The sequence below is a fragment of the Dromaius novaehollandiae genome, chromosome 2, assembly GCF_036370855.1.
Source record: "Dromaius novaehollandiae isolate bDroNov1 chromosome 2, bDroNov1.hap1, whole genome shotgun sequence".
In the NCBI taxonomy this organism is placed as follows: Eukaryota; Metazoa; Chordata; class Aves; order Casuariiformes; family Dromaiidae; genus Dromaius; species Dromaius novaehollandiae.
Genome location: NC_088099.1, coordinates 79,963,581 through 79,981,727, shown reverse-complemented (window position 1 = coordinate 79,981,727; position 18,147 = coordinate 79,963,581). Strand labels below are relative to the sequence as shown.

General features: G+C 37.6%; 1 protein-coding gene across 3 annotated transcripts in view; it reads right to left on the bottom strand.

The window, feature by feature from the left end:
* Positions 1-271: 271 nt before the first annotated feature.
* Positions 272-18,147, bottom strand: part of ADCY2 (adenylate cyclase 2) — a 200,900-nt gene continuing 183,024 nt past the window's right edge. For 2 of the 3 annotated variants that reach the window (XM_064506826.1, XM_064506829.1), the window contains 6 exons: positions 15,099-15,257; positions 8,487-8,633; positions 7,242-7,349; positions 4,807-4,921; positions 2,346-2,470; positions 272-1,056 (listed from right to left, as the gene is read on the bottom strand). In XM_064506826.1, coding sequence (XP_064362896.1) covers positions 904-1,056; positions 2,346-2,470; positions 4,807-4,921; positions 7,242-7,349; positions 8,487-8,633; positions 15,099-15,257 — 807 coding nt within the window. In that variant the 3' untranslated portion in view covers positions 272-903. The remainder of the gene's footprint in view (positions 1,057-2,345; positions 2,471-4,806; positions 4,922-7,241; positions 7,350-8,486; positions 8,634-15,098; positions 15,258-18,147) is intronic. The other variant, XM_064506827.1, reaches the window with a different exon arrangement.

Here is an 18,147-nt window from a genome sequence, read left to right as displayed (position 1 = left end):
GAGGTTAAGTCTTCTGCATCACCCAGGGAGCAAACAAACAGCTACAAAGTGCCTAGATATCAGCCATGACCAAAGACAAGAGAGTCGATTTAATTTCTGAAAAGCCATAGCAAGCCTAGCAGATATTAATGACTTAGGCTACCGAAACAGCTGGCCACAGCCTGCCACAACATCTAACTGCTGAATTAAAAGCAGCGGCAGCAGCAGGAGACACGCAAGTTGACAGCAAGAGAAGCCTTGGGAAGGAAGCAAAACTAAGAGACAGCAACAGTAAGACAAAGTACATACAAACTTTTAATGAATTAACCTTACAAAAGACAATAGCTTCAAAACATTTGACACGTTTGTACAAAACTGTTCCAGCATTGTTAGTTCTCTCTCTCCAGAAAGGATGCCAGCAAGCCACCTAACGTGTCCCTGGCTATGAGATGCAACTGGCGATCACATCCAAATCATGTGTGGACAGAGTAAACTTATTTACAAATACTGTATATTTTAATACCAGATTAGCTGATGCTATTGGGGAGCTACCATATTTTCCAGAAAAAATCATGCATCAGAAAATAGTATGCACCCCTAGCTTTATTGCCTTTTTTTTCCCACCATTTGCCACTAATGTCTCTTTTTGGTCCTTTCAGGATGAGTTACCTCCAATTTCTATTCCTTCTTTTCTTGTCTTCATATAACAGTGCAAGTTGCAGTACAATCTTCCAGTCCTGTAGCGTGCTACACAACTGGCCTCGAATAAAAGAATATCAAATGATGGATCATGGGACTATTCTGCAGCCATGTTAAACTAAGTGCCACATACCAGAAAATAGCACGCATGTTAAGGGCCAAAATGTAGTTAAAAAGTTTGTGACACTTTCCTGAAAATACAGTATTGATGACTACAAACATTCTTCAGGATGCCACGTTCCCTTGTGAAAGGGACCTTGTCATTTCCGTATGTACAAAGTATGTCTTCAGTTCTCCTTTTCCTTTTACATTTATTATTCCTCTACAAGTGCTCATGTACCCCAGCATTTGTAGGACATTGTTTGTCTCCTCTGTAACCTGCAACAATAGAGTAATAAAAACAGCATTGGTAAAAGAGCAAAGCAGAATCTTCTTTCAGAGTGAGCTGAGAACATCAGTGCTCAGCAGTTAAAAAGGTATTGCCATCATGTTTAGCAGACCTTCAGAGGTCTCAAGTTGAGGTTGGAGCACCTGAGCTTTCAAATAATCTATTGCTGGGTGCCCATTCTAACCACTTACAGCAAGTATTATATTGAGTATAACCATTTTTGTATCTAGGATTGAAAACAGAGGGCTTGCAGATACACAAATGGCACTAGGGACTATATCCTCATACAGCATTTTTCTGATCTTCAAGACCTGTTTGTCATTTCAGTAGTCTGAAGCTAATCTTTTTGCAAATATTAAGGCTATGTGAATGAAGTGATAATGAGATACTAGCATCATCTATCAGAGCTGCTGTTGCTAGTTTTTCACATAAATCTGACAATGAAACAAATGTGAAACAGTCCTGCTACTTTAGGCATAAGTCTTCCAGGTCAGGGGTTGCTCAACAGCATCAGCTGTCTTAGAGTGGCTGTGTTTCTTTGCAATGCGAACAAATGTTTGCAGATTGCTTTGATATCCATCCTGTTTTCAGTTTTGATCAAGAGTCAAGTTCTAATTTTGCATTATTTAGTTCTGAATGGTCTCAATCATAGATTTTGTGTGCTCTCAGTCACAGACTGGGCTCTTGCTGTACTAGGCAACATAGAGACAGATAATTAAAATGTGATACTGGAATGTGAAATCACTGGAAGGCTAGAAAACTGAAGGTCTTTTCTGTACAAGCCTACTTATAATCTATACAGATAACAATATATACAGATTATTAATCAATAAAATGACAGCTTCATCATTGCCTTATGGATTTAATCTGATGTACGGCAGTAATGGACATTTCCATTATTTAGAAATAATGAACATTAGGAGAGGCCTTTGGAGATGATGTAGCTAATACTTTGCATTTAGAAAGTTACAGAATACAAATGTGATTCCCCTCAAATTCTCTTTTAATCTGGTACTGCATATCCTCCACTGTATTCCTCTGGAGGATTAAGATAAAGTTTGGATTCTCTTCCTGTTTTTCCCTATAGTTTTTCTTTTAATTCTTTACTGTCCTGCCCAAGATCTAATTCTCTTGAAATGTGTATATATAGTTGGTAGGTCTTTCTTTTGGTGGGCATCCTCAGCTTCAATGACACAGACCTGTTCAGTGCACAAAAACATGTTTTTTAAGCACTAAAACCAAAGAATTAAGATAAATATTAGCACAAAACCAAGACTACCTGTATTTTATCTAAGACACCAGTGCTGTCCATCCTGCTGGCCACGTTTACTGTATTGCCCCAGATATCATATTGTGGTTTTTGAGCTCCAATTACTCCGGCTATTACAGGTCCATGATTAATACCTGAAAAACATCAGAACTTTATGTCAAAAAAACCCCTCAACCAAACAAGGACAAGTAGTGTATCCAGTAACATATCAGGTCAATGAACACGGTTTTTGGCCTGTGCTGAATAGTGGGCACAGCAACCAATGGCCTGTTCACAAGTATTTTATCAACCATTTACCGTATGACGATGTTATTTATAAAAGTGACCAAAGTTAGCTCATCTAATTTTAGTTTTACAACTCCCTCCCATTCTGAATAAGTTACATATTTTCTGCCATCTTCTATCCTAATAACCTGCTACTGGCTTTATTATATAGTATGAGAAACATACTGTAGGGAGAGTAGCTACTTCTGGGATAACAGATAGATCAGAATTTCTTTTCATTTCTATTTGTAATGAAAAAGGAATCCTTCTGTCTGCAAAGAACTGATGACCAAATCAAATGACTTTTACAGCATTCTTCACTTCTTAAATATAGAATAAACTAATGTGAATGAACTGGAAGGGTTTGAGGCCTCATTCTGAAGGATGGATTGCCTATAGAACAGTCCTAGTCTGTTTAGCGTAATCAATGTATATATTCATATCTTTTGCTTAAGCATGGAGTAAAAGTAATGCATTGCTAATTCTGAAATGCAGACTGTAAGAGTGAAAAAACGGCATATTATAGCCCGTCATTAGACTCAGGGCATCTTTTATCCTGTGGTCAGTTTGCGTCCCATGTTACTTTCAAAAAGGGAGGGATTGCTACTCTGCTACCAGGGAAAGGAAGCAGAAGGCAAAACCAACAGAACCATCCTTAACTGGCATCTTCCTGGTCATTGTCCACTATGATATCACTGGAGTACAAAAAAAAAGCAGGAAACCAATTTGCAGCCAAGCTGCAATGGTGTTTAATGCGACATGAGCAACTTCTGACATGGTGTCTTTTTAATTTTTTTTTTCATTTTTTCCATTTCCTTGCTTGATTAAGAAAAGAAGTCTAACTTCTATGGTACCTATAGCAAACACTTTAAAATCACAAGTAGGTATATTTTTTTCCCCTAGAAAATGAAAGTTTGCCTCATGAACCCTGCTTTAAAAGCACTGGTGTGGCTATAATGAATTTGTGCATTTAGCTCTGGCACTCAGCAGCTCTTTATCTGTACTGACACTGCTGAGAAAAGTATGTTTGCAAGTAGGTGACATGTATTGTCAAGAAGATAATTTTTACTCTTTACAGAAATATGGTATCTCTTCATGCTTTTTACAAATTCGCCAACTTCTGTAACACTTCCAGAAGGAGACACACTTTAGATTTGCTTTGTCTTTTTTTAAGCTGTGGCAAGGAATACAAAGGCTACTACCGGTGCTTTAAGGAGCACATAAATATTTCAGGATCGGCAAATAGCACACTTTGCCAGTTGGTGGCACTGTGAAATAAATATGAGAACAGTTGAAAAGAGAAGCAAGCTGCCCAGCAAGAAAAGGACAAAAAAGAAGAAGAACTGCACTTCAGTTGGCACTCAAATACTTCAGAGATATTTACAGGATTTATAAGTTTCCAATATTTATTTACTGCTTTCATTTCACAGTTTCCAAGTTACATATTACATTGTAAATCTATTGTGTACTATTACAAGGAAATAAACATGTGGGAACACATGGTTCTTGACCAGCTCTGAATTTAGTTCATCATCCTTTCAGTGGCTTGCTGCAGTAGTGTACTTTCTTAAATACTATAATGCACAAGGAGAAGCTATTAGAAACAGAAATATAAGTGATACCTCTAACAAATATAAACAGCTAGTAATTTTTGCTCTTATTTGTCAATAACCACAGCACAATAAATAAGAGAAATGCGCTCCTTTGTTTAGCACTGGGAAAGAAGGGGGGAATTTTTTTATGCTTGCTTGAGTTTAGTACCTCTAAAATATTTCAAACCCTGACCTCACTGGCTGTTTCTAGGTCTTGTCCTCCAAAGTCATTTGTATGATTTTGTAAACCCATCTCAGTCTTTCTCTCTCCTTTCATACTGAGGAACTTAAAAAATTAACATGGTTAACAATCTTGAGAATAATTATTTTAGAGTTACCATAAAACCATTCAGACTCATGGGACCATATTTTCCAAGTATTATCAACTTAGGCATATTACCATTTTTTGAGTGCCTGACTTGAAACACTTCTTGCTACAACAGCAGCTATGGTCAACCAATACCATTTAGATGGCCTTTAAACATGGTAGAGATAGTGCTGTTTATTTTCATGGCTCTTTTGGTCAGTTCTACTAACATGTTAATCAGCTAGTATTTCACCCTGAATTCTCCCTCTCCTCCATAATATTCTCATACAAATCCTGTGATACATACCCACTCGCAACTTGAAATCATTGAATGAATGCTTGTTTATGACATCCAGTTTTGCAACTAAGGCAAATGCAAACTCCACCATGGTTCCTATGTGCATATACTGCCGTTCAGGTTCCTGAATTTAAACAGCCAAACAAACAGAATAAAAATGTTTTCTTTAGCGTTATTTGCTGTGAGAACACAGGCTAAACATGTTGAACGCTTAAAGCACTTAAACCCTTAGGGATATCATAAAGCCAGCAGACTGCAGCAGAAATGTAATGCAGAAGATGGTGTCCTGCCCAGCTTCAATTAGCTCAAATGAAGGCCAATAGACCATGACGCATTTTACTTAAGATCACTCTGTCCAGACATTATAGATCCAAAACATGCTACTCATCTGCATTTCCACCAAAGCACTTCATAAGTATGGTTTCCTTAAACTTCATTATAGTTTCTGTAATACCCAGTTTACAAATAGATAACATTCACCAAAGAAGAGTATCTGAGTAGAGAGCATAAGGGCAGATATGGGTAGTGAGCACTGGGGTGCTGGCCAGGAGATCGACATGCCGTGAACAGGATTTCCTCCTCCCTCCAGAAGTCACTGAGCTGAACTGAGCGCCAATCGAGACAAACGTCAAGCGTGGTTTAGTCTCTCTTCCTTCTGGCTAGTTGGGTATTTTACTAAGACATGTGCTAAAACAGGTAAATTTATATGGCCGGATGACTTATGGTTTCTATTTGGACACACATTCTTGAACAAATTGATGAACATGTAAAACCCAATCTATATCTTTTTTTTTTTAATAAATACAAATGATCTACTATCATTTGCTACAGTAAAGATTCTTTATCATTCATGAAGTACTGCTCATGTGAATGACTTTTAAAGAACAATTTTTGCTTTGCCATTCTTCTAATATTTTGGTGTTTAAAAACTTGGTAAGTAGCTGTCTGTACAAACAGATTGTATATATGTAGTAATAATAGGCCCAATAATAATGTGTTCTTAGCTGATGAAACAGACATCACAAAGTACTGGCCATAGCAGAGTACAGAAAATACAATTAACTGAATGCATAGATTATCATGTGCCTGAATAATTGAACCTGTTTCTCACATGCTCCTTTTCAGTAAGACCTCCAAATGCAGGGGGATGAAAATACATTTTTGTGTAAAGTGCAATCAGGAAATTCTAACAAGTGCACCACAGCTGACCTCAGCTGCAGGCTGGAAGCCATAAGGTGCACAGAAAATGTCGAATAGCTGTAAAGCATGTGTCAACACTGCCTACTGCCTTAGCTGGTGCTGGTCCTGATAACATAATTATGGAGTTCAGTGTTATTAGCTACCTGGCTATTTACTCAGGGTTTAAGCATGTATTAATGCCTAGGCTGAGCCCTGTAGGGTAATACTTATACTCTTAGTAGCTCACACGGTTTCAAGTGAGTTCAAGCATGCCTATGTAGGCTGCAGCCCTGCCCAGGCTGGGCTGGAGAAACAGACTGGAGGCTGCCAAATATACACATTTTTTGTATCAATGGATCTTCGAGCACCCGGTCTCTAAGTTTTGGTGGACTTCTATTCAAAAACCACCAAAGGAACATTAACATTTGGGTCTCTTGAGTCTCAGTTCCTGGAAATAACTCAAAAGATAAATTTCATTTAGTTGTGGCTGACAGCTCCTCTGTGTCTTCCCATCTCCAATCTACAGTGCAGCATTTCCTTCATTCCCTTCACCTCTCTGTATCAAATGTCAGAGCTAATTTAAATTATCCCTTTGTGTTCTCTGGATTCATAAGGCCTATAGCTCAGGTGTTAATTGCTTCTGCCTAGAAGGAATATGAGTTTGGCAGGAGCATATTAATCCTTTGCAGAGAATGTGTTGATTCATAATTGCTGTCTCTCTGTTGCTAACCTGTAGTACTCTGAAGATCATGGCTTTTGCTTAAAAGCTATGAATTACTTCTCTGAACTTCATTTCTACCAGCTACAGTTCCCAGTCTTACCCTATAAAGTAAACCAGAGACAAAGGAACTTGTTTTCCATGCTGAGACTTACTTCTGTAAGCACGCAGCTAATAACAGCTACCCTGTCCTCCCAACATACATCAGAAAATAGCAGTCCTTGCTGTCTTTTGTAGACTCTGTAAACCCAATTACTTCTGCTGCAACATGTAGCAATGACATACAGTATTGTATTTAGAGTTAAAGGCCATATTTAGACTTAGCAAATACAAAGGTGGCATTTTCGATCTGCAGCATGAAGAACAATAATTCACAGAGGCTGCTGAACAAAAGTAAACACTTGTCCAGTATAATACAATCTATATTAATAACAAAAAAACTAGGTCACAATGTTATGCATATCCTGCAGTTCGCTTTAGTTTAATGAGCAGAATTTCAGGCTTCACTTGAACATGATTTTTACAGAGCAGGAACCTTTTCTTGTACCTGACACTGTTCTTGGTTGGGTGTAGCACTCAGTCCTGTTGCTGCCATGTAAGTGCTTCCAATGGTCTTTATCTTTTCAACTCCACTGAACTTTGGCTTGGACAATAACTGTAAAACAAGAATGGTTATTCTATTATTCATATCAGCAGACTTTTGTGGCTTGGTACTCTAACAGCATTCAGAGCATCAATTCTTCTAACAGTCTTTTATTAGACCCCGAATGGCTTCACAAATATATAGCGGATGAAGGACTTCAGGATGGATAAAACAATGGATATAGCCCAAAAGGAAAGGGCATTCTTGTTTGTTAAATACCTTTTTTATTATAAAGGAACTAAATGTATAGTAATGAGATTAAATCCCCTCTTATTGTACATGGATCTCTTTAAAATCAATGGGCTTCGCACACTCGTTTGAGATTGGAACCGAGTCACCATGTGAGCCAACGGCTAAGCTTTATGCAGCTTTCTGAAAGTAAGCATCTAACCAGTGACAATGGGACTGTGAGGATTTTTGTTCATGCCCCATGTTGCTTTGAACAACTCAAAGTTGTCCAAATGGGTTTTCTTTCTTCTAAAATTCCTCCTATGGCTGCAGACCTGTAAATCCAGCCTGTGCTGAGCCGTAACATGATCTTAATGCCTTTTGCTGATATCTTAATCACTAATAATTTTCTTCAAGACAAATCCTGTTCTCAATGAGGCCTTTAGTGCTGCCTTTTCTACAGTCCATCAGTAGTCACTGCACTTGCTTGTAACTTCAGAGAATGGAACATGAAAACCCATCTATTTCTATGAGTTGCTCATATACCAACAGATCAACGTGCTGTATAATCAAACCAATGCAGATCAGGTATGACACAAAGCTGTAAAATTTTAAGGAATGTAGATTTAGGTACCTGACTTCAGGCACTAGTCTTTGGAAACTATAGTTGATATACGACATATAATATGACAGTCTCATGAATGTTGCTAAAGCGCCATATTTCTCTGTTGGATATATGCATAAGATTCTCACTGTAGAGAATTAAAAGCAATTGAGTATGATCTCAGACTGGTATCTGATTTATCTCACATAAGTCCCTTTTTCCTTTAAAACTCCCTATAAGCAATTTCCACATGACTAGTTCCATGAACCCTCTTTCCTGACAGCTCTTTGAAGACTGTTGTCAAGGCATGCTCACTGTTGCATACCCTGGGTTATTAAGACTGAAACCGTATGTTGATTGTTGTTAGAAGTACATACATCGTCAAAGTCAGCAATGATTTCATTTAGCAGCCTGAGACATTCCAAGCCTTCCTTATTTACATCAGATTCTGTGTAAAATTCTTTGAAATCCGGAATAGAGGCAAACATGACACAGACACAGTCATATGACTGATGATATAGATCCTGTTCAAAAGAAAAAAGGAATAAAGTAAAACATCCACCATACCCAGCTCTAAATAAAAGTTTCCTTAGTAACACAGTGTCCTGGCTCTTAAAAGGGAGGTTGTGCAGTAGATGGAAAATCGTAAGGCTGTGTTGTGGTATTTTTTGCATTTGGTAGAATTTATTGGCTTTTGAACAGCATATAAACCTACCTGTTAGACAGACTCAACATAAAGAACTTAAAATATTTGCAGTGATTTAGTTACCTCTTTTTTCTCCTCAACATTAGCTCAAAGAACATAAAATATTTTACTAATTTATTAGATAGGGCCTATTTCTGAAGCTTCTCATAAAGAGAACTTGGTCTGGTTTGCACAGCTGGGACTATATTTTGCAAAACAATCTCTAAATTGCTATTAGCTATTTGCATTATTGTAATGATTAGAAAACTGAAGCAAAATCACAACCCCAACGCACGGCAAATGCATAATACGACACAATCCTGATAGTTTCTAATCTAAAATGACAAGATGCCTAATAGGACAAAATAATTGTCATGTCTTTTTCATAACAAGGATCTGAAGCAAAGGGAAAGAAGTCACCTGGACTAAAATTTAGGCAAACCTTTATCATTAGAATATCCTTCCTCTCAAGACAAATCTATGTCCTGAAACAGAGGAAACAAAGAATACTTTTAACAATAATACCTTAAAAAAGGTATTGATATCCCTACATAAAGTCAACTACAGAAATAAAAGATGCTGTTGGCTATTGTAAAGTCAGATTCTGTATTTATCTGAGTAGAGCATGGATTTCAATACTCATGTGAAAAAAGTGAACAGGATTTGGTCTGTGATTTCAAGAAGCATCAGATATTGCTTCCCCTTCTATTTATTCGAGCTTTTCTTGTAATTTCATTTGCACAATGTTTTTCTCTTTTTAAGGCATAATTCATAGAGCATGTGTAGAGACACAGTAAATCTCTATTGGTGATGCCTAACTGAAAAACAGCAGAACAATGGGAAAACTGTTGACTGCCTCGTCTCTACTCTGCTGACTAAGCCGTTTCTCTCTCAGATCAGGTGTGTGGGAAGTTTCAGTGCAAACATGAAAATAATGGCAGACAGGGAGGAATACAGGCAGTTGGAGGAGCTAGATGACTTACTACTAGGTTTTTCTTCCCTTTATTTTCTAAAGGATTACATAAGCAGTGTATCATTGAAGCTCCAGTGTGCTTCTGTGCAGTGGGGATGGAATATATTGCTGCAATTCACTGCTGCTCCTTATATGCTTAAAGCTGAACTGGTTGACGTGCCCGCTTGTATCTAATATCCAGCTTACAGCCATGTATACACAATCATTTTAAAGCAGCCTGCTTACGCAAATGAAAAGTTACTAAACAAAATGTGCAAGCAACCCACAAGTCTGAAAAAGCCAAGAAGTTCACTGTTAGATCACCACTAAGCTTTGAAGGACTTCTGGCTCTCCAGCGTCCTCTTCCATAGAGAGTTTTTCATAAAGAACTAACACTGTGATACTGTTTTTCTGCCATCTATTTGATCCACCTCCATAAACACCTGGTTAATTTTTTATATTTCCTACTGCAGTGTATTTTTCAAGCCTATTTTTAAAAATAAATTTAATCCGTAAAATAAAATAATCAAACAGCGGCGAGATGTGAACCCTCTGGCTGGCTGCCATGAATTCAGTTTAAGCAGTTTAAGCACCTGACTGAAGTATTTCATTTGAGAGCAGAGTCATCCTATGCGTTCTGCATTTTCAGTGCAACAGACAGGCACATTTGGAAGGTCATTTTAACACCAGATAGGCAGATCATCTCAGAAAGTGTTTTTCTCTCTCAATCAGTTATAGAAAATGCCTAAAGAAGTCATTTTTCCTAACGTAGGTACTCAAGAGCAGTGCCTGAAACTATATAGGATGACTCTGACTCTAAGCAGTTCAGGAGCTCAGGCCCCAAATGATCTCTTTCTGCTCCGCTCTCCCACACGAAACCAGCTGCACTCTCTGCAATACCACACTGCCATACACTGACTGCTGCCTTCCCAACGCTTGGTGCAGACATACCTGAGCTAGCTTGAAATTAGTTATAAGTGGAGCAATAGAAACCTAGTGGCAAGAACAAGGGGCTCTTCATGGACTCACTCCTCAAATATTTAGCTTTTGCAGCATGCATTTTGCTTCACATCTACCAATTTCAAAATGACCTCAGGTATGTCTACTCTGAAGCTACAGTAACGTCTGTGGTATAAATACACTCGAAAGTTAAGGTTTGACATGCTGAATGCTCTTCATAGCCATGTTAGCAGAACAGGCACAGAGATTATGTTCTGTGGTTATCTCAATTTTCCTTCTATCTTCTTGTCACCTTCACTATAACTTGATGTTGGTTTTGGGTTAAGGAATTCAGGCTGCACAGGGTGCTGATTACAAAAAGAGGTGAAGGACTGCACAAAAATGTGGAAGTAATATAGAATGAGAAATTCAATTTGTTGTATAAAAGACTAGAAGGAGAAATAAGAGTATTTACAGCAGAATCTAGATAATTAATACTCAAAACATGCATTATTACACATTTTTGAAACTCGAGCTGACAAAATCATCAAGTTGCATACATCTGTGATGATATATCCTTTCAAAAAAAAGTTTTTTGTTCATCTTCCTACTACCTTGAAAAATCCAGTAGGATGCCAAATTCACAGTAATGCTATCATTAATATTAATACACAATGCTATTGTCCTAGATCCTGCTAATCAGTAATAAAATGTTGCTTTAATTCACCACGTAAACATTAGATGGCAGCTTTCTGTTTTATTTACTTTTTTGAATTCTCCTGATTTTGCACCCCATGAATGGGAAACATGACCGAATGACCTTACTGATGAGATATTGGTTGTAAAGTTCATGAAAAAGACAAAATCTAAGCACAGCAGTAATACTGGGGCAGTGCGATATCTGAAATAGCACATGGAATTTAACACCAATAAATATTCTATCCAGGTAAAGGTATATTTCAGAATAGAAGTTCAATTTAAGACTACAGGTCCGTTAGGTGCTATAACTGAACCTTGACAGGAAAAGGAGAGCAATTTATGCAGTGCTGCAGAGATGTGATAAAGGTATACATATTATTGAACAACATGAAGCAGAGATGGTAGAAAGAGGCACACATAATACAGAAGCCAGAAGATAAATAGCACATTTAAAAGTAGAATAAGGAAATGCATTTATACAAGAATATATAAAGCTTGTGTGACTCAGTGCTGTTCAACAACATTCAAGATGAGAGCTTAACAGGTTTAAAACCCTGAATGCCTATGTGTATAACCAGAAAAATGAATAGCTAGGAAGTCTATAAAAAGCATTTCCAGAAGTTAAAAAGGCCTTTAAATTTATGGGCAAAAGTACAAAGGGTGAACAGCAACATCAGTTGCCCTTGAACCTCTACTGAAGTGTCTAGTGCCAGATACTGCCTGAGCCCCATACTCAATGTGACGGGGCTGCTGATGAATGCACGGAAGAGCCATCTGTCCTACAGACAGCAAACACGGAGCCCAGGTGGCATTAGCTATTAGGAAGGGTGTTTGCTGTCTTCCCTGACAGCGGAAATGCTGACCAGAAGAAATTACAGCAACTGGCACCATGCACTGTCATAAGGGAGAGAATAAGACTAAGCAAGAGACCAGAGCAGAGGTCCAAATAAAACTCTTGTTGTGGCAAGGGAGCATCACTATTTTTCATGCCGTTGGCTGTCCATCCTTCCTCTTTAAAATTGGGGCGTAGTACCAGCATAGAAACAACAAATGGTGCCGTTTATAACTAGACGAGTATTCCCAGTTAGTTAATTTATTTTGATCATTCATATAACAAAGCCTGCAGCAATCCAGTGTCTTAATTTTCCTGTGACTATTTCTCCTGAAACAGTACTCTCAAAGATGTTTAATCTGAAAGTTAAATGCAACAACAATATCCCTGTGTTCCATCTCTCTGTCTCTTTTTTAACTTAGAATAAAAGCTGTTGAACAAGTTTGCATTTCCATTTCTACCTGCCTTGGAGAGCAGTTGTGTTCTTTTCCAGTACCTGCAAAGGACAGGAAGATGAGATTTACTCACTAAAGATCAGAGAGATACTAGTGAGAAATGGTGAAGGAAGGAATGGCGCCACTTCTTTCACCTAAAATAAAATCATCCTCCCTTCTGCAGTCAGTCCCCTTTTTTTCCTTTCATAACCTCTGAATCTCTGCTGGTTGGCTCTCCTTACTGACTCCTATGTCCTCTTCTTCTCCTGTGCCTGGAGACCTTCTGGGGATGCAGGAGGGAAACTGGTCCCACTACTCTAGGGCAGAATTTCTGCTCTAGATAAGCTGCTGGTTCCCGCAGCTAATGCAGCAGGATTCCTCTTGTAGGAACATGCCTGCAAGTCAGCTCACAGCACAAATGTTCCTGACTCCTCTTCAGTAATAGGGGATCTGGATGCTAACAACATATAGGAAAAGGGTGTGCAAGCCAGGTGAAGAGAACATATTTAATCCTGGCCCTGTTTCCTCTTTTTCATTTAATTTTTGTTGTTATTTTTATCTCTCTTGACTAGTTTGGTACCCAGCATGCAGGTTACAAGCAGAAACACAATTCTGGGGGTTCTGATAAAGCAAACAAACCTTTATGACCACTTGGTCTGAAGCGATTTTGCTTTTACTGTATCTGCAATAGTCAGTGATGTGTCCTGCTATGAAAAGAACCTTCTTGGTCTTTTAAAAGTATAGTCCCACTACTCTCACTTAGCATTCATCCACTCATATTTTCCCCTTTCATTCTTTCTGCCAGTACTTCAGCACCATACTTTTTCTTCCCTTTCTTTCATACAGTTGCATGCATGCATAAAATTCTAAGAAAAGCAGTATTCTGAAATAGACTGTTCATCCATTAAATTAAATTTAGCAGACATGAAATACATGTAAAGTCATATTAACATGATTGTTTCTTACTAAAAAAGAGACAGACACACAAATTTCAACTCAGTATATGGTTCACCTAAAATATTCACAGAGGGAAAACAGAGGTTTCATCTGTCCTGTTTTAACATAATTTTTGGTGAGGCCACATACACACATGCAGAATGTTTTTAAAGACTCAGCACATCCTTACTGACATTGAAACAAATCTGAAGACATGACAGATGTTCGTATTCCTGAACATTTCCAAGGATTGAAAGATCCTTGCCTCTTTGAAAACTGTGCTTAAAGATAAACAAAAAAAGAAACAACTCAAGCTCTTTTTTAAAAAAAGGAATGCCACTAAAATCATACCAAAGCATTCTTACTTTGGCTGACATGATAGATTGGAGAGCTCAGCACATTGCAATTTCTGATCTTCAGTAAATTTACTAAAGCTCATTCCAACCTAAGAATCTAGAGAGGTGAGCATATAAATTCAGCTGCCAATACAAAGGTGAACAGATGGTGCTACTCCGCTGGGGAGCTGCGATGCAATAGCACATAAATGAGAAAGCGGTCTCTTGATGGTTTGCTGTGTTTAATGCTTGGAATGATAATTGGAGCTGGGCAAACCTGGCTTTCAGCCAATGCCTTTGCTGGATTCACAGGAACCCCACAGCAGTTTTTATTCAACGCTAGCTACCAAATAAATATCTGCAGGTAGTGCTAAAGTATTGATATCAAGGACTTTATAGTACTGCTTAATGCAAACCAAAGTGAAAGCGAAAACACTGCCCCTTTCAATTCAGGCGCTCAAAAATGAATCCCTAAAGCTGCCCTTTTGTCAGTTTTAACAATTTGAACAATTGCTGTACTCACACAAGTAACTCAAACTACTCCATTTAAGATCTCTAGAAACCACCACTCTCTCTACATGTTTTTTTTTCATTCTTCTTTGCCTTATTAAACTATAAAATGATATTAAAAGCAGATCTACTTTCCACCAAAGCCAACAGGGGTCTCCTGGTTGACTTCTTTGGTGCTGAGATTAGGTCCATAAGCAGAGGGTAAACAGGTATTTCAGTGTTGGGGAACCTATTCTCAGAATTACCATAGCCTCTGTCTCAGGGAACAGGCTAATTTTCCTTCCATAAGCGAGGTCTCCGGTCACCAAAAGCAAATTCAGAACCTGGATGCAGCTCCAGTCTGGTCACCAAGAAAAAGTATCCGGATGCATACGATTTAAATTTAAATCCATGTTCAGTCAACCACCCCCTTCTTCTTCTTCTCCCTGTTTCCCTCCTCCCAAAGGCAAAGTGCATTAACACTCAAAATAATTTCACATTTTTGTCTTCAAGCTGCTCAGGTGCACTCAGTGCTGTAAAGCAAGCCTTTCATGTAGGTAAGGGGGAATGAAAACGAATGTAAATCTATAATCTCACTGTACGGGCCCACTGTTCAAACCAGCACTAAGAGGTATTTCCAGGACATGCAGCTTTCCTACAAAGCAGAGGATATACAGAGTTGGCTGACCTCGTTCTTCAGGTTTCTTGCCAAGAAGTGTTCAGCTACGTGGGCTGGAAGCACGTTCTCCAGCAGCACCCGATTTAGATTCTCCATGGTTTCAATCTCCTCCCGCTCTTTTTTGAACTTGTTCTTCCACAGGAAGTCTAACCTACAGTAATATTCATTCTGTTACAAGAGGACACAGAGGTAAAGAAACAATAGGCATCTTGTCCTGCTGGAGTACAGGTTTAAGAGACAAAATAAGCACAGTACATCACCCCTACAAGGCTATTGTTGCACTTCCCCTTACCTATTTGGCCACTCAAGTACAATTCCAGATCCAACACAAATCAAACTGGAAGCACACACTGTGACATAGATTTCATCAAAGTTACAAGGCCCAAACTTGGGGCATGTTAAAAAAAAAAAAAAAAAAAAAAAAAGATGCAAAGTGCCCTTAAGCAATGGAAGATTTGTTTATTTACTCTCAGGCTTCAGTAGAATTCATTTCACAATTCAAATCTATTATGGAAACATTTTACAGTTTCGTAACGTAATATGACATTTATCTAAAATGTAGAATTTCTGTTACAATAATGGACATTTCAGGAAGACCCAAACTTTTATCAACTTTAACATATCTCATGCAATCAGCCTCCTGAGAAGGGAGTAGTACAAGAAAAAGCAGTCTGCTGATATTAAATGCCTTCAGTTTACTATAACACATACTTTCTCCTCTTAGTATGGACACGCCGAAAGCTTCAATGCTTTTAGAATAATAAAAGATATTTTTAAACTGAAAATTTTTTAAGATTATCAAAAATTATCCAGACAGGTATTTTTTTTTTTATTTTACACTGCTTAAAAATATTAACCATTTATCCTTCCCTTCTCTTTGTTTTCATAAAGGTTTCTGGGCAACCCAGCAATAATAAAAACTGGAACTGTATAGGAAATGCATAATATTCTTGGAATATCATTATTTTTGGAGCTCCATTTTCATTAAATAAGATGTTTACAAATGCATAAAACTGCATTTTTTGTGGAGCTCTCTGTACTTCTTCTCAGCATTGTTAATGTTTTGTGGTAAATTCCAGGCCATTATTTCGACATCAAACACTTCACTGGCTTGACTATCTCATCTGAGCTGATATAAATCAAGATCCATTTCAATGGAGCCCAGTGGTTTAATGCTATCCTGAAGCCTCAATGAAGACTGAGTTATTGACCAGGAGAACATAATTACTATGACAATCTTATTCAATAAAAACCTACAAATGCTTTTTAGTATTTTTAGCAGTCAATAGTTGTTCACACCAAAAATGAAGGCCATCCTTCTGACTGGAAGGTTACTACTGCAGCTCTAAATGATTCATAGATAACTTGTTGAGCTCAGAGCCAAAGACAGAGTATAAAGTTATACTGAGATCACATTAAAATGATTCTGAAAGCTTTCAAAAGGCAATGAAGGTAAAAACTGGTGAAGCGAAGAATGTACCTGCCAACAAATTGCAAAATGAAAAAATAGTAAGAAGAAAGTCACGTGCTAAATGCATAGAAACCAAGCTACTCAAACTGCCTTTAAATTGGTTGATGAGGACTGGATATTGTTTAGGTATTTTAATTACAAAAACAACCATCCACACCATTAAATACTTTGTGATTAATTATTCTTGTGCTGACATATATACTACTACAGAGAGAATGCAGACCTTAAATGCACTACAATAGAAATATTCTGGCTCTTCCAACATAAGAATAATATTATTCTGAAAATAAAATAGGTCTTAGCATCTCATAATGCACAATCCTGCACACCAAAGATCTGGCTTGTCTTATGAAATACATGAAAAAGCTGAAAATTTTGAAGTATTTACATGTTGCTATAGGATATTTACAGATTATAAGCAAATGAAGAGTGAGCAGGGACTTAAATATATACAAAGGCATGAAGGAACATGAAGAAATAGAGAACTTGAAAACAGGCTTCTGCAGGAACTTGGAAACGAGATTTTACTGTTGCATTCTGTCATCATTCATATATCAAATGGCAATTAACCCTCCTATAAAGATTTAGGTCGTACATAGCTTTTTCTCAAAACTGACCACACAATGTAAAATGCATGAAGCCTATTTCTGTACAGTGTCTCTAATATTCCAAGTGAGAGAAATATTTGTATTCTTTCAACTCCTTCTTCCAAACATACTTAACAAGTGCTAGTTCACCAAGATTAAGCAAACAGGCCAGTCTATCTAAGTTTCCCACATGAAGGATAAAGGCAAAGGCCTACAACTACAATCATGCAGAATAAGTCCAATAAAAAACTGGGATGTCAAAATTCTTGGCATATTTATCAAAAGTAAACTGTGTGCCTGAAATAAAACTGAAATTGGTTATTTATATATTGTATCATATTTGTATTGAAAAGGTGTTAAATAAGCTGAAGTCTTCAAAAAGATATTTCTCTTAAGAGATAATATTAAACATAATTTATTTACTCTTATTTACTGAATTAAATTTAGACTGTCACAAACATATGGCAAAGAGAACTTGGGAATCATGCAGCACAATGTACTCTACAAATTAGCTTTGAAATTACAAATGCCAAAGTATCATACTTCAAAATGCCCATGGCTTTTAAAACAAACAAATTACCACCTCATTAAACCTTACTTTAAATTGCATTTTTATTGTTTGTATGATGTATCCCAATTTAAATATATACATATATGCCATTAAAGATACCTTTTAAACTTTCAAGTCTTCCAGTCATATGAAAACCAAGATTGTTCCCTACTTCAAATGTTAGTTACAGAACCCTTTCAATATATCTGAATGAAAATATGTTAAAATGGCCCTCATACCTCAGCAAGGGACACCAGCAGGCACAGTACCCTCGAGATACAAAAAGTTGCCTTCCTCACTAATGTAATCACTACATCCCTTGACAGCACTTCACAGCTGGCAGGCACAGTGGACCATCAAGTGAGGCATGAAGGACACTGAATTCCTGCAGGCACCACTGAGCAATTGGCTTCCTCCAGGACAAGAGGCTACTGTGCATCTGTGCAAGGC